At 58.7% G+C, this 22,932-nt stretch overlaps 2 protein-coding genes across 2 annotated transcripts in view; one reads left to right on the plus strand and one right to left on the minus strand.

Annotated features, from left to right (window-relative positions):
• Positions 1 to 22,932, minus strand: part of LOC117643520 (popeye domain-containing protein 3-like) — a 112,364-nt gene that overhangs the window by 41,311 nt on the left and 48,121 nt on the right. The gene's annotated exons all lie outside the window — the stretch shown is intronic.
• LOC117643523 (protein jagged-1b) overlaps positions 12,227 to 22,932 on the plus strand; it is a 75,940-nt gene continuing 65,234 nt past the window's right edge. Inside the window, exon 1 of the mRNA XM_034382450.1 lies at positions 12,227 to 12,567. Coding sequence (XP_034238341.1) covers positions 12,505 to 12,567 — 63 coding nt within the window. The 5' untranslated portion in view covers positions 12,227 to 12,504. The remainder of the gene's footprint in view (positions 12,568 to 22,932) is intronic.

A 22,932-nucleotide genomic window follows, 5' to 3' on the forward strand; every position in this document is an offset into this window, starting at 1 on the left:
ATCCCCGTCGACATCGCCAGTAGGGCACGGCCTCCCCTCCCCGCGGCTAAACTCGGCTGCGAGTTGGTGACACGAAATGTAGAGAAACTCGGCGTTGGCATGCACAGCTAACAGACTCGCCGGCTGATACGCCGCTCATGTGCAGCGGCTCGATCCCGAAGAGTAGTCTCGACGTTCCGTCTCTGTCGCACTCGCGTGGCGTCCCGCGCGGGCGCGAGAGAGACAGAGCGACCAAGTGGTTCTCGCTCGGCAGGCGGGGCCGGGCGGAGCCGCCGCCGGCCTGCAGCTGTTTCCCACACCCCGGACCGAGGCCGGCAGCTGCACTGTATGCCAATTACGGAAACGCGCGGCCGGCCGGAGCGCCGCGCAGTGTAGGCAACACCGGCACGCTCCGCGCACGCGTGCGGGCGGGCTGCCTGGCCTCGCGCTTGGCGCAGGCTGGCGCGGGCTAGCGTCCCCTTCCCCCGCCGCCCCCGCCACTGACAGGCAGTACCACACTGGACACGCTGCACACGGTTTGCACAATTTGCATTCACTGTCGCTGTGCTTGGCTGCTCGGCTGCCTGGCTGGGCGTCGCCGCGCGTCGTGGCGCTGTGCCGGGGTTTCCGGGAATCAGCCGGAACCCGGAGGCCAGCCGGAGGCCAGCCGGGGGGCGACACGTGTTAGCATAGCATGCCCTAGCCGGCCCAGCCCGGCCCGGCCGCAGGCTCGCGCTGTCTCCCTCGCACCCATGCGGGACACTCCGCGAGTGCGAGAGAGGCAGAGCGACGAAAGAGAGGCTGTGCCACATTCGGGAGATGGGCGTGGCTCTGGGGGTGGCTCGCCTCCTCGGTCCTCGGCCTCGGCGCGCGGAAGCCGAGGAAGGCGCGGCCCCTCTAACGGGGTCCGTAGTTCCTACTGCTGGAGAAGGGACAGGCTGCGGACTGACAGTCGTCGAGAGAGAGACAGAGAGAGAGAGAGAGAGAGAGAGAGAGAGAGAGAGAGAGAGAGAGAGAGAGAGAGAGAGAGAGAGAGAGAGAGCGCTACGAAAACACTATCAGTCTGCGTGACGCAACGTGGACGCCCTTGGAGTGCCTGTTTGTCGTCAATCGCAACAATGCTCTGGGGGTCTGACGCCCGCACCGCAGCCCGCGGGGGCTGGCTGGCCAGGGCTGGCTGGGCGCCACCATGGTGTATAATTGTTCCAGCTTGAGGAGCTGCTGTTGCCCTGGTCGGCGGATCGTGTATCATGCAGGGAGCCCCCGCCGCCCCCGCGCGCTGCACTGCAAGCCGTGGGAGGCGCCCCGCCCCGCCCCACCCAGGGCCCCGACAGGGCCTCGTCGACAAGAGGGCTCGCGACCCAGTGGCCTCTGACCAGAGCACGGCTAGCATGGCTCTAGCATGCCACGGCGTGGCCCCCACCCGCCTCAGGGCCCCCCCTGGGCCCCCTGGGTACACTGCAGCCCGGAGCCTGAAGCTCATGCCTGGAGCTTGGAACCTGGAAGCGTAGAAACTGGAAACCAGGAACCCGCAAGAGACTGAAAGCATTTGAAACTTCGAAGCCTGGAAGCTGGTGTCCTGGACCCTGCATGACCTTCAAGTCCTGAACCAGAATCCTGGAGGAATCGGGAGCCCTGAGTGGTGCCCTATTCATTCCAGTTTATTTTCCCTTTCCTCCTCTTCCCTCCGCGCTCCCGCCTCCTCCTTGGAGGGGACTTCCTCCGTGTCAAGTCAAGCCGGGGCGACTTGGCTTCACGACTTTCATTGATTTTACCTTGAATCCCCTCGGCTGCCCCTCTGCTTTTATTTCGTTTATTTGCTGGCCACAGGCAGGCACCGGCAGCCACAGCCAAAAGGGGGGGGGGGGGGCGCTGGCAGTCCAGGCGAGCGAGGAGCGGGCGAGGCTGCCAATCGTCCATCTCTCTTCCTCCCGGCGGCTCAGCCCGGCTCAGCGAGGATGCCCAGGCCCGGCCAGGCCAAGCCAGGCCAAGCCCGCCGTGGCGGTTCCAGGAACGCGCCAGCCACTCGTCGCGTTTGTCTCGTCGTATTGGACTCTTAATGAGCTTCGGTTAACATATCATAACGCGTGTGGGACACACTGCCACGGTGGTCGTCTTTTGTTTATCGCGGGTCCCGGTGCCCAGGCCACCTTTTTGCAGTGGAGTGGAAACGAATCGCGCGGCCTCGCTCGGGATTATCTTAATGAGTCGGACGGACCGAAAAGGACTTTGAAATTTTTTGCAACAATAGCTGAGCGGGTGCAGACATTTTCGTCAATCGGAATAAATTCACATTTTGGTACGTTATTAGAGTGGGGTCATGAAATTTGACTGTCGTCTGGCATATCAGAGATTTCCTTGGAAAACTTAATCGCTGAAAGCGCGCGCAACCTGATTCATCAAAGATTCCCCCTCCCTCAACATGCTAACACTAACACACACATGCACACACACACACCAACACACACACACACACACCAACGCCGTCACCGCGACGAACAGCCACGCCTTTGACTCGGGTCAATATCGCTCCATAAATCGATGCATGTCCCGCAATAACATGCACACAGAGTGAGTTGTCAGAGCGGAGCCGAGCGGAGCGGAGCCGAGCCCAGGGAACCATCAGAAGCATGCATGCCGGTGTTTACTCGGTAACGCCAAGGGACTCTGCCTTTGCTCATTATTTATTCAAAACGAATATTAGTGCGGCGCACACGGACATTCCGCGCCAAGTTTTCTGTGCTTTCCGGACAGTTTTGTACTCACAACAACCGCAGCGTTTCGCCATGCAGCCCAAGATCATTGTTGCCAGAATGCAGTGCACTGTTAAGTGCCATGCACCGACTAGATTTGCTCGATGCTTTGGAAAGTGCTGGCAATGGCGTGCGTGCATTGTTATGGTTGAGACACAAAAATTATCCATTTGATTATAGTGTGAGAGTAAAGTGTAAAGTTTACAGTGAAGGAGGCAACTTTCGGCGCGGCGTTCCGCAGAGTTGGCGTCGTGATTGTCCAGGGACGCGTAGCGGTGTGCAGTGCACTGCCTGCCTGCCTTCCCCAGATGGTGAATAAGAGTCGCGCATCGCTCTAAATCTCGCTGGAAATCCAGTGCGAGTGATAAATGCATTTGCACGCTGTGCCACTGCTGTGCCGCCACGGTGCCACCGCGCCCTCCGCCCCCCCCCCCCCATCCCCCGTTCCGGGGTGCCATAGAGTCGTGCGATCACAGTAATCTCTTATCACGCATTCTATAGGGTCCATCTGCGCGCTGAGCGCGAGGAGGCAGTCTATTTCCCGGTGCCACGATTGCCACCGCCACGCCATTAGGCTCGCCGTTTCAAAATAAAAGTTCACCGCGGAGTTCGATTTTTATTTACAATTTCTTTATTTTTCCGGGTGTGCAGTCAGCGTATACCCCTGCGAGCTGGCACCGAAACCCACCCCCATTCACGTAGCGGGTCGGGGTGCCAAAATGCGCGACCGGGCTGCTGCCAAGCCGCGCACCAGCCACTCGCTACGAACTCTCTCTCTCTCTCTCTCTCTCTCTCTCGTGGTGCGTGAGGGTGCAGGTGAGACAGAGCGACGTGAGCTTGGTTCGGACGCAGCCCGGCAGGTCCCACACTAGCCGCGGCGGCGCGGCATGCGAGAAACATTTCGATACTCTCGATTCGATACATATCGAAGTGCGAGCAGGGAGCCGCCTAATCAGCGCGCCAGCGCTATCAGATCGGGCAGGCGGTGGAGAGAGAGAGAGAGAGAGAGAGAGAGAGAGAGAGAGAGAGAGAGAGAGAGAGAGAATGCGCGTGGGACCGAGTTAATTATTGCATCCCGACAATCCTGGAAAGCGCGCGCTAGCGAAGCAGGCGAAGCTAGGTGTGAACGCTGATGTGCATCGCATCGGCCACGCCGGGCCTCGTCCGAGCCACGCAGCCACGCCCAACAAGTGTGTCCTTGCCGTCCGATCCGGGCCGTGGGACTCGCCTAGCCCGCCTAGCCCTGGGCGCCGCCATGCCACAGTCGCTCTTCTCTCTCTTTCTCTCGTCATCATGGAGCGTGCCTAAGGGTGCGAGAAAGATAGAAACGCGGTTCTGAACACGGCTCTGCACACCAGCCTGAACACCAGCGTGGGGTCCGCGGACCCGGCCCGTGCTGTCGTGTGTGATGACTGCAGCATTCGACACAACACACACACACACACACACACACACACACACACACACAAACACGTCTGCCGCTCATATTTGCTGGGCCTCGCCTTGAGTTTCACTACTTCAGCAGGGTTTCGCCTACAGCAGGTGAGCGGACCACTCCGCCTGTCGCAACGCGCGAACTAGCCAGCGGGAACCGCGGGAAGGGACCCCTGCCGTAGGCTGGGCCCTGGCAGTGTGGGCGCCCCGCGGGGTGCGCCTGGACTCGGGGCTCTCCGCAGTCCGTCCGGCCCGTCGCTCGCGATGAGGGAGAAGGCCCTCTTGCACTCAGCACGTGCACTTACAAGCAGTGTCAAGGTCTTCTGCGCCGCAAGGATTCGAAGTTTTCTGCCTCTCGTCAAAACAGGGGTCCAAGAACGCATTTTGTCCGCGCCAGGCCGCTGTGCCGGTGGACTTGCATGGTCGCCACCACACTGCCACTTGTCCTGCACACGACACTGCAAAGCAGGGCCGGCAGGGCCGCGCAAGGGGAGCATTGCCCCAGCGCGCACTTCGCCCTGTCCCGTGCCGTCTCGCTATGAATACTTTGGAAAGCAAGAGGCTTGGTCCGACAGGTGTAACGGGGTCCCATTGGAACACACGCGTACACACACACACACACACACACACACACACACACACACACACACACACACACACACGCACACTCGCGCTCATATACGCACGGGCGCGCGGTCGCGGATCGAACACAGACTAACGACACGGCAACACTGTGGAGCGGTTAATGAAGGGATATCGTCTACCATACAGGATACAGATTAACTTTAACGAGAGCCCTGCACGCCGGTCCGAGGGGGTCCGAGGGGGTCCGAGGGGGTCCGAGTCCGCCGCGGCCGCCCTGGACGCGGCAGCCTGACGGCAGGCCTCCCCGCGGCGCGCTCCAGAAGGTTCGGCCTCTTCGGCACGCCCGCCGCAATTAATATCGGAGCGTGATGCGTGCAATTTCTCATAAAACTGTTGCCCCGCAATATCACTTTATTCTGAAATACGAGTGGCGGCTGCAATTTATGTACCGCCGCGGCGCCGCGTGGAGCGAACCGGACCGTATGCAAAGCATGCAAAGCCCGGTATGCCCGGCCGGGTCCGGCGTGGAAGTGCAGATCGGGGGCGGAGGGGCCGACTCGCGGCAGCGCGATGCCGCACCGTCTCTCTCTCTCTCTCTCTCTCTCTCTCTCTCCTGCGACGACGACGCCGGCGATACCCCGCGCGGGGTCATGCGTGTGTCGCCGAGTGCCACCGCGGCACGCCAGGCCCTCGGCCAGGCCTGCCAGGTCCACTGCCAGGCTGCCGAGCCTGCCCGAGCCCCCCGCCGGCCCCCCGCCGCCATTCCGCCATTGACTTACGCGTGCACGGCGGCGTGGCGGGCCGGCAGTGCCGCGACCGGGAGCGACGCTGCGGCGATACTCCCTGTCATTCCGTGAATGACGGCACGCGAACGGGGGCCCGAGAAACTGCAAAAAGAATCCTGCGGATATTGTTCCATCCTCCCGACTTGAAGCTCAGATGACACACCGCCTGAAGACTCCCATGAAGGCCCCCAGCCAGGTGCCGCTGTCGACGCGCGTAATCGGCCCGGGTCGTGGAGTCCCCCGAGGAGAGACACTCGGACGCAAACCGGCCCACGCAACCGCCTCCGATCCGCTCACATCGGCCGAGCCGGCGGCCCACCCGCCCGGAGACCTCCAGCGGTCCTCCGGCGGTCCTCCGGCGGTCCTCCGGAAATGAGCGGCTTTACGAGGCGTGTATTGGGCGAAAATGGCGGTAGCCACCGCGCCCCATGTCACCCGGGCCGTCCCGGGCCGTCCCCACTGTTAACACGCCGCGTTACGTAACGCCGCGTCGCCGGCCTAATGGCGGGCATAACTCGGCGCTCCAATCAGCAGTTTGATTCGGTCTGTCTCTCTCGCACCCTGTCGGGTCGCCCGGTGAGTGCGAGGGAGACCGCGGCTCGGGACATCGCGGCGGGAGCCGAGGAGACGACAAGGACCACGGATCCCGCTGCGCGGTGGCCGACCGTGCCCCGGTTCCGCCCGGCGGTCCGTTTCGGTGGACAACTCTGGGCACCTGTTGGACCGAGCTGGACGATGCTAAACTTCGTGCTCCAACTCGAAACAACGCACTTGACCGCACCTACGGATGCCCCATTTCACGAGGAACCATGAGCTCGGTTCGGGTCCCATTTGAGGACAGCAGGACTGGAAAACGTGTCCAGAGTCGTGTCCGCGTCTGAACTGGTCCCACTGTGGCCGCGGCGCAACATTTTTACTCTTTTCTAATTGGGCGTTCCGTGGCCAGGCTTTGAATAAATTCAATTTGGCCAGGAAGCTCGTCCGGTTCGGGCCTCCACCACCACGGCCACCACCACGGCCACCACCACGACGCCGGGTCGGACGTTTTTACGGGGGTGACGTGTCGCTGCCAGCCCGCCAGGCCACTGCCAGGCCAAGTGGAGCGAAAGAGAGGCGGAGCCAAGCGGAGCGGGCAGCCGGAATGTCGTGGAAAAGAAGCGAAAATGACCTCCAGATTAAGCCGTTCGGATTGGACCTCCCGCGGCGGCCGGGTAATGACTTGCAGTGTGGACGACAGGCCGGCAGGCAGGCCGAGCCTCGGTCCGAGCGGCCGACCCAGCTTCCTGGCCAAAAACTGTTATGAGCCGTAAATCCCTAAGGCCCGCGCTATCTGGCCGCCTAACGACGCTTTTATACTGGCGTATCTTATTGGGCAGCGCGCGAGGCGCGGGGAGGGGTAGCGAAATAGGCAGTGGTGGGGCGAAGGTTGTAGGCAGAAGTTTGAAGGAGTTCAAGGAAGTGAGCTCAAACTCCTGGAGGGAAAGGAAGTGCACATGGAAATGAAAGTAGAAATGAGTTCAACTTCAAAGAAAGTGACTAAGTCCATGTTGCATGCCACCATCATCAGTAAAATCATCGTATTACAGAGCGCTGAATTAACAAGAATAGACCCTTTGATTGGTTTGAGATGTTTTTTTTTTTCAGTGTGTAGGTGGGGTACAGACGGCCTAGTCATCCTTCCCACTAAGTGGATGGGCAAAACCTATGTCCCCGTGTCCGGCAGGCACGACGAGTTCCCCGCATGTCTCCGCGTATCGGCCTCGACAACTCCGAGTATTAATTGTCGCAACATGATTCCAGCTCATGTCACCGAGATGTCGTCGAGCATGCACGCGCGCGTGTGGGCTGCAACCCCGTCACGCCGTGCACGCCACTGGAATGTGCCGTCTAATTGTCAAACCGAGTGAACCCTGCACTGTAAAAAAATTATCGAAATTCGTCAAAATATCTATAAGGTACAGTGAATTCTCAATGGTATGTTATGAAGTCAGCTGCACCACCCTAATATGGAACATTTTCACCATAATATGGAGAATCTTCACTGTACAACATTGGACGGTAGCGGCGTCTCGCTCTGCCAGTGGCCTGCGCAGCCGCGAGGCCGTTAAGTCCGTGGTGTGAGAACCCGATGGGCAGCGCCATTTTTTACGATATTCCCGAACAAATCTTTTACGGCCTCGTGGCGTTATGGCGCCACGTAACGGGCCGATAATTATTGTACCAGGTCGCGAACCGCGCGCGAGCACCCGACACTAGCGCACTCACACACCGGACCGAGCTCGCGGGTGTTTTCCGGGCGAGGGGGAGAAATGGGTCTCAATTCGCCGTGATTTACGACTGATGTGATGAGAGAAAGGCGTGATTCTTGGCGGCTGTATGTGGGGCGCTCACACACACACACACACCCACACGATATACGTACAGGCTCGGTGTTTTCTTTACTCGCCTTCTTCCCTGCCCATTTTTGCGAGTTATTATCCCGCTATATGGCCGATACCCCACTCGCTCGGCTGGCCGCGAGGTTGAGTAGGGGCGGAATCGGGCTGACGCCGACGAGGTAACAGGGCCGCCGCTTGCCGCCGCGCTCGGTTTCGCCTTGAATAATGTGCGCCAGGTGTGGGGTGAGCCTTTTGCGGTAGCCTGTACGGCTCCCAGTCGGACGGGCTCAAATACCTGTTCACTCTGCAAATTCAAATGAAACATTTGGAACAACTTGCACCGCCGGAGCAGGTCTTCCGGCCCACTGTGCGACGGACGCGCCGTCGCCGGGTCGCAGCGGCGCCCACCTCGGTGTCGAGCGAAGCCAGCGAAGCAAGGCCTCGGGCGGAGCAGCTCCAGATAAATCAGGCGGCCCTCGCAGAATCAATAACGGGCGACTTTATGAATTTACGACGTGTGGTGATTGGCCGTGACGGACTACTACTTGCTGTCGCCGCGATGCCGCGACCGACGGCGACCCACTTTCGGACACAGGGATCACCTCCACGGGGTGTCCACGCGGTAAAAACGGTTCCTGGCTTCCCCACACGCTTTGTTAAATTGGGTAGCGCGGGTTCTCGAGGGAACTCCCACGGTGACTTGCACCTGTTTTGCGGACGGGCCCTCCCCTCCCCCGCGAGTCGGAATGCCTGCCTTTGGCCTGCCTGACCCCAAACACAGTCTGCCTAATCATGGCCACTGTTTGTTCTGGACCCCTCGCTAGGGTGCGCCTGCCCACTTCACACCTCATATTATGCCAACCGGACCGTGGCGAGCCGCGCATAACTTCGACACAAGCAGATTGTTTCCGAACCGCTCTGTCTCTACAAAGAACGACGTACGAATCCGAGAGAGACAGTTTCTTGATCAGCCCGGTGGTTCGAGTCGAACCGGAATGGGAGCGAGCCTGGCCGGGGCTAATGCACGGCGCCGCCTATGACCGAGCCGAGCCGAGCGCAAAGCTAAGCGCCAAGCGAACCGCAACAAGATAAAACGATCACTCGGACCAGCGACAAAACGGCGGCAGGGAACCCAGGGAAGCCGGCGATGCCCCGGCGAAGCCAGGGAACCGGTCAGGCCTTCCTGCCCATCCGCCCAGTCCTCGGCCGGGGCTCGGCCGGACTGCCCCGGCCCGGCTTAGCCGCGGCTCAGCGTGCTCGGCGTTGTCTTGTTTTGCCTCGACCTCCGCCGACGGCGCTGCCCTCAGCCTGCAGTGCCCCCACTGCATTGCAATGCACGCGAATTTGTGGTCCCGCCCGGCGTTCAAGTCTCCGGCCGCGACCATCGCCTCGGCCGAACGTAGGACCAACTAGGCCACATTCCTGCGGAAATTGAGTACAAGTTCTGCAGTTATCACACAGAAAAGCACTGCCTTGTCCAGCATCCCGGGTGGAGCAGGGCGGCGCGGCTCACACGTCGCAGTGCGCACGGTAGCCGGCCCACTACTGGAAGGCCTGGAGGCTCCCTTCTCAGCCTCGAGCAAGATGCTAATCGAAGCGCTCCCTAAATCAACCCAAACACTTCTCACCCGTTCTTGCCCTGCGGCGCCGGACCGAGCCGAGGTCGAGCTGGGCCGGGCAGGTCTCAGCGCCGCAGCCAGGGCGGGCCCGTAACTTAAGGATCCCCGGTTTAGGCTAGGCTGCCGCGTTTCGTACAGGACACAAGTCACCAGCAGCAAAAGTGATATGAAATAATAGCAAAGACTGAAACTCGCACTATTGTATTGTATTACCAAAAAAGTTTCGGAAAATTCAGAGTGACTCTGGAGCTCAAAACGCGTCTACAGTTTTGGCCACCTCCACCGGTCTTCTGGCAAATCCACTGTACGAAGCCCCCTCCTTTCCGTTTCATGGTCCGCGGCGCCCTGCGTGATCGATGGCTTAACTTCACCCGAATTGCAATTTTGCGTGGCGCGTCTGACGTGGACGTGCTGCCGGCCCGGTGCACAGCACGCCGTCGTGGCCGTCGAGGCCGCCGTGGCGGACGACTCGAGGTGCGTGTCAGGCGCCCCTCCCCGTCCCTCCTCCCTGGCTACTCTGACCCAGGTCGATCCAAACGCCTGGGGCACGGAGTTAATAAACTGACCGATACGGGGCGAGCCTTCCTTTTCCACATATTATTAAATTAATAGTCGTATCCGGGGCTCCTTGTAGCGCTGGGGCTGCCGCCATGGCTGCCGCCCCTGCGGTGAGCAAGGCGTGCTTGATCGAGGCAGCCGTCTAGGACGCCGTCGGACGCCGTCTCAGCCCGGTCCTTGACCGAAGGCATCGAAGGCATGGCTCGGAGCGATGCTCCTGTACAGCTCGGACGCCCCGGAAGGGTCAGTAAGGCACCGTCGGAAAAAAAGAGAAGGATTCCCTGGCTGGTATTTGAACTCGTGACCCCTGCAATCTATGAGAAGACTCGCTGCAAGGAGGGTTGCCGTTAGTCCCTTGTACTAGACTGATAAGTTCCACAGTTTTACAGTTCCACACTGTCAGAAATTTTAACATCAGGTTTTCTTTATTACATCAGCAGGATCCTTGGCAATGCACAACTCACTGGCACCGCTGGAAAGTCACTTGGTATCAGTCAGCGACTTTTTTTGCTTCTATTTGTTCTAAAACTACACATATAGCGCATGGAACTCTCTGAAGTCCGGCACTGGGTTATGCCTCGCGGAACTGTTTTATTCGACATGCAGATCGGGGACGCTCCGACGGGCCCCGGCGTCCCCTGCGCGAGCGAGACGACAAGAAGAGAGAGACGACGACGACGGGGCAGGCTGGGCACACATCAGTCCGGCACCGCGGTGACACGACTTATGTCGCGTTGCACAACGCGCAGGGTATAGACCTGTCCGTCGCGGGGCGTGGCGTGGCGCGCCAGCCCGTAATGATCTATTTTCGCCATGCCGAGTCAACTGGTAAAGAAATAGTGCGACGTCGCCGTGGGACTGGGCACTGCCCAAGGCACTGCCCAAGGCACTGCCCAACGGGCCAGTCATTCGTGGCTCTGCCTCTCTCGCATCCCGGCGGGACACCCCGTGAGTGCGAGAGAAGCAGACAGCATTCTTCGGAAGCAGGCCGTGTCGCCGCGAAGGCCGGTCCGTGCCTTATGTACCGCGTCCCGATTCGGCAGTAGGGCGGTAAAGCACGTCAAGCGACGCCAAGTGATGCAGGCCGCACGACTGCGTGCTGGTAGAGCACAGGTGCGACAAATTGGACGAGTACGTTCGCTCTTCGCTGCGTGGACGTGCCAATGGCACCGAATGGGCTGTGATTTCACTTCTTTTGCTTTTTCGGCTGACTGTGCGGAGGGCGGCTTTTTACCCCGGATGCATGATGTGCGGCCTGGGACGACGCCGCCGAGGCCGGCAGCGTCGAACAGTCCCGAGGGAGCGCGGCCCTCTCCCGAAGGAGTCCCCGAAGGACCACGAGCGAGCCGATTGGTCCGCTGCAGTGCCGTCCCCACTCCCCCTCCCGCCCCCACCCCGTGGCCAGCCGGCCAGCCGGCCTGACCACCAGACGACGTCTTTATAGACCACACTTGAGGCATGCTCTATGGTTTACATTAGCTAAGGCAGCTGTGAGTCCGAACTGTTGAGGAGATTTCAATTATCTTATATGGGCATCATCGACCAACCACCAGTTGGCTCTAGAAAGGCAGTCAGAAATTAAATGTGCAGTTTGTATGGACGAAATGTAAGATGTTGCTCATGTTGCTTTCTTAAATGTTCATGTGCGTTTGTTGTGCATTCCTTTCAGGCAGCATTCCTTCTGAATATTCACAATCTGACTGACCGACGTGGCTCCTCTTTCTCCAACCACGAGGCGCACGCATTTTTATTCAAGCAATGAACATTGCAATTGCAGCTTTAGCCTTAGCTTTAGTAAAGGTATCATCTCCTAATAAAAGCATCTCTGATGGAACATGATGAAGTAAGTTGTCTTGGATAGCCGCTCGAATTTGCCCCTGACTCCGTCTTTAGTAGGTATCGCACAAGAAACACCGCAAGTCTCCGAGTTCTTTCGTCCCAGATGCATTCCTGGATAAGAGGATCCCCCTGAATTGGGTGGATCTGGATTTGGCAGGGCTGCCTGCGGACTCGAGACTCGGGAGCGGCTCGGGTGCCTCGGGACTTCCCCCACTCCCGGCCGGGGACGCCTGGACTGGCGTGGACTGGCGGGTCGCGGAGAACCCTTCCCCTCCCCCTCAGTCAGTAGCGCTCAGACCGCTGTGCCGTGAGCACAGTCCGTGCGTCGCGCGTCCGTGCCTCTCTTTGTTGTTGTTGTTCGGCTGCGTGACATTTGTGACAAGTGGACCGCGCGTGTTGTGGTGCATCAGTGCAGTGTTGTGTGTGTGTATGTGCAGTGCAGTGCTACGGAGTGAGCCATGTGATCTTGTTGAGGAGGAGGGCGCCTTTTGGATTACCGCCATGCCCCCCTGCGGCGTGGAGTGAACACCATAGTCAAGACGTTTGGACCGCCGTGAGGGTGGCTTTCGGCGCAATGCGCAAGACGCCTGCACTCGCCGCGCTGTGGGTCTTTGCGGCCCTGCTGCAAACGCTACAGGTAGGCAGCGCCTCCACTTTGGGGCAATCCGAGAGCCGCGGAGAGGGAAGCTTTCAAAAAAGAGAATTGTTGGGCACCAGAGTTTGGCCTAAAATCGTCAGTACTGCATCTTCATCAGGGAACCGCCACCATTTAAAAAATGGTGAAATCGAAAAAAAATCGAATTTTTAAGTGAAGCATACACAGTAGTCCTCATCTCAATAATATTAACTCTCTACCAACCAGCGTGCTTAATTTGCAAATACTTTTCAAAAAAGTTCATTTCTCCTTGCACGGATATTTTGTTTTCACAAAGAGGTAGGTCATTCAGAACTGAAGACTTCAAATAATTTCAATTTACCAGCGCGAAAGTGATTTAAATTGATTGGACATAATAAACCGACCGTCAAGAGAGGGGAGGATCCCAATTTAACTCAAACGCGCATTTGTCAACCCTTGCGCCTGTCCCAACGCCTCCATCGCGTCACCCTTACGCCCTCTCTCCTCACGGGCCGAAAGCGTATATAAATTAGCGATCGCATTAGCTCGATATGTCACAGCGCTTGCTTTCCTTTATTTAATGTCTGGCGCGGATGTTTAATTTTGACTACGGGGTTACCTCGCCCCGCCGGCCCGCTTGCTTACGTTTGACGCTCTAAAGCCAATTATATAGACATTCCAACTTGGGAGATCTTAAATCGAGATAATCGGAGCCGCATCGCCTCGCATGCCGGGCCGGCCGGACCAACCCTCCGTCCGCAGTCCGCGCAGTCCGCGCACGGCGGCACTCCGCCGCCTCGCCGCACTTCTCGGTCCCCCTGTATTCAAGGTGACTTAATTAAATAATCGCGCGCACTGCCACACGGCAGAGGTGATGCACTGGTAAAGCGTAGTTGTGCGCTTCATAGAAGCTACACGATTGAGGACGAGCGCAGAGAAGAAATTCTGCCATGCTTGCATTTTGAGTTGCATTTAGATATGCCGAAGAGGGCCGTATTGAGAACCGCGCTCGAAGGAAGGCATCAATGTCCGTTTCGGTTCTTCCAGTGCGCTCTCGGCGGCAGCTCTGTTTCAAATCCACGTGCAATGTGACCCTCGGACGCCTAGCTAGACTGCCCGATCGCTGGAGAAACTGATTCCGACGAAGGAGCTTCCGAGTGTGGCGCGGCGTATTATTTCAAACCCCGCAGTCTATCCGATTCGACAGACAAAAATAGTCGAGGCTGCACCCCGCGGTCACCCTGGGCCGTCGGACGTCCGTCACGCATTTCGGTCGGACGGCAGTCGAAAAGGCACCGCCGACGCTTTGACTTCGGAACTTTGGTACTTTGGTGCGCACATTTCCAATTTGGCGGCGATCGTATCTCGGCCTCGGCCCGGGCTAATGAATCGCGTCAGGATCGGGTCGCTCCGCCCGGCCCGTCTGTCTCCCTCACAGCAGTACGGAACGCCCCACGAGTGCGAGAGAGACGGAGCGACGACTCTCGAAATCAGTCTGCTGGCTGCTGGTCCGGGGCCGCGCGAGCAGCAGCAACGAGCCCGCCTCCTCCATCTCTGTCTCTCCGCCGGACGACCTTCCCCGACCGAGTCACTTCGATTCAGGATGAAAAGCCCGCGGAGCGTTAGCGCCCGTCTGTCTCTCTGTCTGTATATTGTTTGTTCGCGTGTCCCACTGACAGAAAAAAGTACAGAAATTACACGGAACATGTCTGGTCAATTTTTTACCTGGACTGTCCGTACCTTGCCAACCACGGAGGTTCTGTACTTGATTTCTGTACCCGTTTACATGAGATCCTTATGGGGACCACAGAGAACCAGTACAGAAGGTCCGTACCTTTTCCGTACCCGTCTGTACCCCATTTTTCCGTACATTTTCCGTGCCAAACCACGGAATTTTTTGCAGTGCCGTACGTCTGTCTGTGCTACAGTATGTACGTCTGTCTACCTTATGTGGATCTCTGTGCGCAAAGTCTTTACGTCTCTTGGTGTACTACTTTGTGGAAGCGCCTGCATGCTGTGTGTGTGTGTGTGTGTATGTGTGTGTGTGTGTGCTAGAGTGCGTTGTGCCGTGTGGGGTTGGCAGCTCTGCGGCGGCGTGTGTCCCGTCCCCACTGCACCGGCAGACTCATTCCGAGGGAGTGGTCACTCTGTCTCTCTCCCATGAGTGCGAGAGAGACAGGGAGACTCTGGGTGTGAGTCCGCGCTTTTCCGTCATTGCTGCACCCCGCGCCTCTTGATTAGGGTCGATAATTCAGCGCGGTGGCATCGCGGTGCACCACGGCGTCGTCCGGCCGGGTCCGCGAAACACGCCTACCCGTTTGGCAGTAATGTAAGTGATTATTGAAAGATATATTCCGCGGCGGCGCCAGATTTATGGCTTAATCGAGGCTGTTTAAAGTTATGCGGGGACCGACACACGCCGCGGACTCACGCGACGGACACTGCGACCGCGGCGCCGCACTGCTTGAGGGCGACGCACAGTGGCCCAGAAGACCGGTGGAGGCGGCCAAAACTCTAGGTAGTGTTTGATTCAAGTAGCACTCGGAGAAGAGTCTGTTGAAATGGTGCCCCGATTTGCGCCTCACAGTGTGCCGTCGTAGGTCGCACCGGTCGCGGAACTGCAGGGCCGCGAGGGCCAGCCGCTGCAGACTGATTCCGAGTCGGTTTCGTCGCCCTGTCTCTCTCCCGCCTTGAAGGGACGCCCCGTGAGTGCGAGAGAGGGCAGGAGCTGCCGGCCAGCCGCGCCAGACAAACCTCCCCGCCATGATCTATGGCGTTTCCTCGTCGGTGGAATGAATAAACACTGGGGCGTAATACATGCCCGTGGGTAAATTACCCAGAGAGAGCGGCGGCGGGGGCACGGCGGGGCGTGGCGGGGCGGGGCGCGGCGGGGGTCAGGAGGTACTGGCCGGTCGTTGATTAGACGCGGCTGGAGGCTGAGCCCGGCCGAGCTCGGCCCTGCACTGTAAAGCAGGACAGGCAAGGGGTGCTGCTGCAGGAGCGAGGCCAACCCTCCCGCTGCACCGAGGCCGGTCCCGGCGGGCCCCCCGTGGGGCGCGCGTCCAGCGGGGGCTCGGCCGGGTTGGCGCGTCTGGCTGCGCAGAGGGCGCGAGAGAGATAGACCGACGGGAGCGGTGCTGCGGCGGCTGCGGCCGCGCCGACGGCGTGGCGTGGCGGGCGTGGCGTGGCGGGCACGCGGCCACCCAAGGCGCCGCGGGGCACGCCGGGGTGCATGCCTTATTTTGACGCGTGCTTCGGCGTGCCACGATCTGACTAAATGCCGAGCACTCACACACACACACACGTGCATCACACCGGGAGCATTATAGTCAGTCAAGTGAATGGCGTGCCTCCCATCGCCTTGGCGAAAGCCGCACTTGTGGTCCAGCTCCCAATAGCAATAGGACAGTACACTGCAGGAAATAACCACAACAAAAGTACACAAATTTCTGGCAAATTTTTTATCAGGTTTTTATTGTACTTTTAAAGTACAACAATTGTTGTACAAAGTACAATGGAACCGGCATGACGAGTGCTGGGCAGTCCCGGCCTCGTTGTGGTTTGTACAATTCTCGTTGTACTTTCTACAATCCCTGTTGTACTTTCATTGTACAGTTTTTGTTGTACATTTGTTGTACTATTCACACTTTTTCTTGCAGTGTACATAACACACTCTGGCACGCACGCACGATATGGGGTCGCAGTTTTCAAAGTCGGTTGCGACGATTGCGTCCTTTCGTCCTCCAGCACTATGACGCACTGCCGCGGTATGGAGGAATGCCAATTGTTTTTGTCATTGTCAACGTGTTTTTTTTTCTCCTTCGATGAAAGTGAATGAAGGAATGAATTGCGATTGTGTGTTTTGTGCGTATCGGTTGGGGCAGGTCTATCTATCGACAGCGCGGCCACACACACACACACACACACACAGAGGCACACATATTGACGCGTATCGTAAATCAGAGCGTGAATGACAGCAGACAAGCGCGCTGCGCCAGGGCACAGCCAGGGCACAGCCAGGGCACGCCACGGCCCCTATGTACCTTGGACGCAGTACCACGAACAGGAGGCACGCGGCGCGCGAGGGGGCGGGGCGGCGGAGGGGTTAGACATTTGATGTCGACCGTTGGTCGGAATACGGGAATACGTACAGCATGACTTATTGAAAATCCCGCCCCATGTCAGAATGAGAGCAAGCGAAGGCGAGGGCCTGCCTGGGCCTGGGCCGGCCGAGGCTGGGTGAGTGTTGCAATGATGCGGATGGACTCTGCCTCGGCTTGGGCGGCGCGGAGCGGAGCGCACTCTCGAAACCTTACAAACTGTTCCAGGCCCCAAGCGTACTGGTGCACCACTGTTCTGCGCCGCGGGTTTTCGAGTGGAGACGGGAAGCGGGATGCGTCACCGAGCCAGTGTCGTGCACCGCAGTGCAAGGCGGCGTACTTGCGAGGCACCGCATGGGCACCGCACCGCGAGGCCCTCGCTGCTTTTACGGCCAGGGAATTAAATTGTTCGATCTTGACGCTCCGCGGCTCCGCTCCGTAACGACTCGGCGAGGCGCGCGGCTGTTGCCTTGGCTGTTGCCGGGATGGCTGGGATGCGAACACTGCAGCGGACTTAGGGAACTGTACCGGGCTGCGCCGTGTCGCCGAGAGAGAACGGCGAGAAACACAAAGGAGTGCTTGCAGCCGATTAAAATCCGAACAAAACGTCCTGTGCATTAATGTATTACGCAACATACTTTGTCCTAAATTTGCCAAAAGGTAGCTGTCTTAGGGGCGATTAGAGACGTTCAAGTGTTTTCTCCATGTTGCATTTCAGCCAAACCGTGCACCCTTGAACGCAGAACCTGGTTGGTCGCGCATATCGGTCGCAGCACGTTCCGTTCCGTATGTAAAGTCTGGTCCGGTCCGCCCCCCGCCACGCCGGCCTGTTCCCGGTCCTCTAAACCGTGACGTGGGAACGGCGGCGACCCGCGACTCAATCCCTGGCCTAGCCGTCTCGTCGCGGTGCTGGAATGGAACGCGACCGGCTCGGCTCGGCACGGCACGGCACGGCGGGTCCGCGGGCCATCCATAGGCAGGAGAGCATTCTGAGCACCTGTTGAGTTGATCGTCTGGCCTGCTGATAGAGGGGCTCCGCGTGTCTCTCGAGTTGACGACATCATCCGCCGCGGGCCGAGGAGGGAGCCCCACCCATCTCCACTGTTGCCCATTCTGTGTAGGGGACAAACGAGAGGAAAGTTTACAATTTGAAAATCCACAATTTGGCGGAGTTTTTGTATAATTGACTCAGTTGTTGGTGAAAAGCGGGGGTGGTGGTAGTTTCGTCATTATTTCGTGGTGCTCCGGAATACTTTGGCCCGTTTGCCCCTTTTTGCATCCCTTTAGTTTGCCATCATCGGCACGGCCCCGCGACTCGGCCTGCAAGTAATGCACCTTTCCGATTCCCCTCCCCGCCGCGCCTCTGCAGCGCCTTGCAGTGCAGTGCCACGGGGAAACGCTCGGTGATAATTTTTATTCGCGAAACCGCCGTCCATCCTCGGCAGCCGTTAGCTCTGGCCGCAGTGGCGTGGCTCGGGGCAGCTTTCTTGCGGCGCCCTTCTTTGCGTTTGTTTTCATCAGCCGGCTTTATTAATTGGGTGGAGCGGTCTGCCCTAACGGTGAAGGTGAGGCGACCGCAGAGGGCAAGCGGAGTCCTCGGGATGTCCTGCAGTGGGCCGGGCCGGCCGGAGCGGAGCGGGTCACCTAGCCGTCATCAAGCAGCTCGACCTGTTGGAGTGACGCTCCGCCCCCTTCAGCAAATTCGTTCGAAAACGTCGCAGGCAACTGAAAAGCAACGTCTTCCGTTATGGCAACCAGCCTGTGCTGCGCCCCCTGAGGCGCTTTGCTGCTTACTGTTTACTCTCGGGCCTTACGGACGCACAGGTTCGCTTCTTCCCTGCCGAGACAAGCCACCTCCTCGGGCTCTGTCCGAAACAACGCCACAGCCACTGCACCATTTGTTGTGCAGCCCGCTGGCTATGCTCGACGAATGTATGTCATGGAGCTAGCTAGCAGCCCGTCGGTCTGTTCCTCCCGACAACAACGAGTGCACTTTGCAGCCTCTCTTTCCCCCTTTTTGCTGCGACGCTAAACGGATGATTGTTGCCGTAGTTAAATGGCCGTGCGCTGCTGTTGTGGCGGGGCGTTCCGCGAGCACGGCAAGCCGAACGGCAAGCCGAACGGCAAGCCGTTGGAAGCTCGTCTCGGGCTTTTGGCGTGTGCTTCTCGCAGTAATCCACATTCCTCGACCGACAACGGGCGAACGGTTAGAGGCGGAGAGCGTCCCGCGTCCCGTGGCCTGGCCCTGCCTGGCCCTGCCTAGCCCGGCCTGGGAGGGGAGGATCGGTACCGGACCGCTGCAGTGAGCAGGGCAGCCCGGCTGCACCGCTAATCGCTTTCACAGCTACCTTCAGCACTTACTTCGGTTCATTCGCGACAGTTTTGCGGTTTCAATTCTTGTATTCGCGGAGTATTTACAGACTGGGTTTTTCATTTTCCTCTTGTTTTCACTTTTTGGGGGGGACTTTGCTAGCCTTTGTTGAACGGTCTGGCAGTCTGGTTCTATAAAACCGACGGGACGCGCATCTTCGTGGCCGCGGCGAGTTGAAATTGGACAATAATCCGATATACCTGACCTGGCACGCGTGGCGCGGCGTGGCGGGGCGTGGCGGGGCGTGGCGTGGCGGGGCGTGGCGGGGCGTGGCGGGGCGTGGCGGGGGCAGGTCGTGCGGCTCGTGAGCCCCGCGCGGCCCGTGTTCCAGTGCCATGTCGCAGTAACAATGGGTACACTGAACGGAAACCTCTCAATCAGCACGCTGCCTCCTAGCGCTCCACAGCCCCACTGCCGGGCCCGCCGGGCCGAGGACCATGGACCGACGGGCCAAGCCCTTCCCCGGCACCCCCTTCTGGTGCTCCCTTCTCCCTTGTTCCCCAACGCGTCGCTGTGCCCCCTGCCGGTGACCCCGCCCCGCCCCACCTCCCCGCCAGCATGGCTGTCGTGCACGGCGACACGGACGGCAGGGACGGCGCCACAACCACAGCAGTGGTCATGACTGCACTTGCATGCATTTCTGCATCGCTGTGTGTGTGTGCCGTAGCGCCCGGCCAGTCAAGTGTGAAATGGCTTTCTGCGCAGCTTAATTTTCCCGGCCAACGCGTTCGGTTACACACACGAACAGACAGAGGAGGAACATTCGAACAGAGAGAGAGAAACAGTCCACACTCGCAGAAAGACGGACAAACATTCAAACAAACAGAGAGACAAACACACGCGCGCGCGCATTCACGTGAAGGTGGTCACTGGCGTGTCCCCATCGCGGCCTGACCCGTGCCGCCTCTACGCCGCCTGGTATGATTGTACGCTCGTGACAGCCGCGCCGTACTGTATGGTGGCACAGCAACAGGGTCGGGACCCCGTCGGGACCTTCGCAATGCAATGCGTGGCGCGACTCTCGGCAGCGCTTTCGTTGGGTCACCGCCTTGTCACACTGGCGAAAGGCTCCCAGTAGAAAGGGACCGTCAAATGGCACTTGAAAATAGTTGAAAAAAAAAAGCTGCAGAGACGAAGTTTTTGATGGTAATAGAACGAAAAAATATCGAATGATAAAACTTCTGTTCAAATTTTGTAAACAAAAAGTAGAATTATTCACAAATGTTTTCAAAAAAAAAGTTTGAAATTTAAAAAAAAAATATTTGGGAAACGTGCATTGGCCACGCTGGGAAAGAAATAAGGAAAAACGGAGATTCCCGTGCCTGGGTACGCTGGGCTTTAGGAGGATGTTTGTTGTCCTTCCGGCGGCCGTGTGCCGGGCAGCGCGTAGACCCACACAAAAAGGGGCTGGAGGCTCCAGGACTCCAGGAGCCGCTCCAGGGGGCGCGATAATGAGTCGACACGCTGCGTGGTTATCGCTTATCGGCGGCCATCGTCGTTCATTGGTCCACAACACCGCCGAATGACGTCAAAATGAGAGCACACCGCGGAGCAGACGCCTTCTGATACGGTTCGGTGGGAAGTTTATGTAATGAATTTGACGTTACCGAGGCTAGCATGATAAAAGGACGTTCTGAAAATTGTCCAAGGGCAACTACTTGTTATTGTTCTTTATCGCTACTGTGGGCCAAAAGTTGAAACAAGATCAATTTGCTATGTTTTTTTATGAACTATTAGCAAAACTGATCTAATTTCTATGGGAAAACGATTCCCGGGGTCTCGAACCGCATCCTGCTGCACTGCCCCTTCGTGCCGATGATGAGGCTATGTAAATGAGGGGGTGCGTGCCTGGGCTGGCCTGGGCTGCGAGCGAGGCGGCCGATAAGGACATCTTCGCCTCCTCGGTCTCCTTGTCCTGCAGCAGGTGCGCGCGGAGTCGTGACGGTGGCGTTGAATCAGGGGGGCCGGTGTTGCGTAACCTCACGCACATCGTCGCGTCGAGGAGCGTCATCGGCCGAAAGCCCAAATTCGGACGTTTCCGTAAACAGCACCTGCTCGCTCTAGCAGGGTAGCCGCGCCGCGCCCCGCTGCAGCGCGCTGCTCACTACCAGAGACGGATCTGTCAGGGAGACATATTCAGTTGTTTTTTGATGCTGCTGCCGGCCTGCCTGCCGGGCCGGACGACGCCGGGATGAGGCTGACGCCGGGCCGCTGGCCGCCGCCGCTGGCCCGTTCGGCCGCTCCATCTCCCCTGTCAGCATCACTCAGAGCGCAGCGCTGCAGCCGCCGCGCGCCCCGCCGCGGCTCACAAGTGGAGATGCCCTTCGCAAGGCGTCCCTGGAGTCCGTCTCTGTATGTGCCGGACGCCCCTCGGGTGCGAGCGAGCGAGAGTGCAGGGCGCTCCACTCTGTCCATCACCTTGTTTGAATGACCGCCGCCTCGTTTGTTTGCTACGAGGCCCACGCGGCCGGGCCGGCCGGACTGCACCCTTTTGTCGTCCGGGATGCGCTAGGCGGGCCGCTCCGAACCGCGCCGCCCGTCTCTCTCTCACTCGAGGGGCGTCCCGTCGGGGCGCGAGAGAGACGGGGGGTCAAAGCGACGTCCGGAATCATCCCATGGCGGCCTCCTCGTGTCCTGTCAGAGTCCGTTGTCGGCTTGTCGGGGGCTTCCGGTGTGGGCCGGACTCTCGGATTCGGGTTTCGACGGGCCGAGCCGAAGGAGCCGAAGGCAGCCCAGAGCGACGGGGCTACATCGGTCACCGCGATGCCAGCGCTTGGCAGCAACAGTAGCTGCAAAGTGATGGCCCGTGCCGTGGCCGCCGTTCGTCAATGCACGTCGACCCGTCCGGCGGGGCGCCCTAACTGCACGGGACTTCCCCCAGAGTTACGGCCCTCTCCTCGGTGCACCCCTACGGGACGCAACGTGAGTGCGAGCCAGACAGAGCGACGATGCGCGCACTCGCTTGGCGCGCGTGCGCGAAGGCGTATCTGTCACGGGCGGCTCGTGGACTTGCGGCGTTCTGCCCGCCGGCCTCCAAAATAAGACGCGTCCTTATTTGGACCACCATTACACCGGGCGGGCGGATTACGCCGACAGATTGCCGCTCACATCGGCTTCTTGCTGCTTCAATTCGCGGTCCGAAGGCTCCATTATTTCGAGCGGTCTGTCTGTCTGCCTGTGCGGCGCGGCCCGTCCGCTCGCCCACGCGGGGTCAGCGGGTCATCCAGTGGCGCGGCGGGGTCCTGGGGCAATTAGTGCGATGGCAACAGTGCTTTCTGTCTCTCAGGCACTCATAGGGTGGAGAGAGAGAAGGACGAAACAGTCGAAGGAACAGGTGACAATCACCCCGCAGTCAACATAGTTGATTGACCGACAAAGTCATCCCAAGTTGAACCCCACGCATGATCATACATGGTTGAAACTGCTGTGGATATTTCTGGGAAAACAGTACCACGCCGTTCGTTTAGCGTTCAGCACTTGTTCCTCAACAGTGAATATTGATGTCAGCCATTAGTCAATCTGTTGGTACAGGTAACTTCATTGCTCTTCTGTCACGACCGCTAAGTGTTGTTGCCCATCACCGGATCGACATCGTCGTCCATTAGTGAAACTTATTTTTCTCGGGATAAATCAGGACCTACCTGCCGTTTTTTACTCCCGAAAAGTGTTTTCTTCTGAGTCACAGCTTTCTGGCAGAATTCCAGGTCCTAGATCATTGACAACTTACCAGTGTCAAATCTCAGGACAAGAAACTAATTTGCGAGAAACGGTTTCTCACGAGTTAATACTTACCGAGTGTCCGAAGCGAACGATGAAAAAAGGCACCTGCCCACTAACTTTTATTTTTCAATTTTTTATTTTTTTTTTTGCGCAGTTTGTATTGATTGATTCACCGCGGTAGCCATTCCGTGCTTT

This window comes from Thrips palmi, unplaced genomic scaffold (assembly GCF_012932325.1).
Source record: "Thrips palmi isolate BJ-2018 unplaced genomic scaffold, TpBJ-2018v1 HiC_scaffold_17, whole genome shotgun sequence".
NCBI lineage: Eukaryota > Metazoa > Arthropoda > Insecta > Thysanoptera > Thripidae > Thrips > Thrips palmi.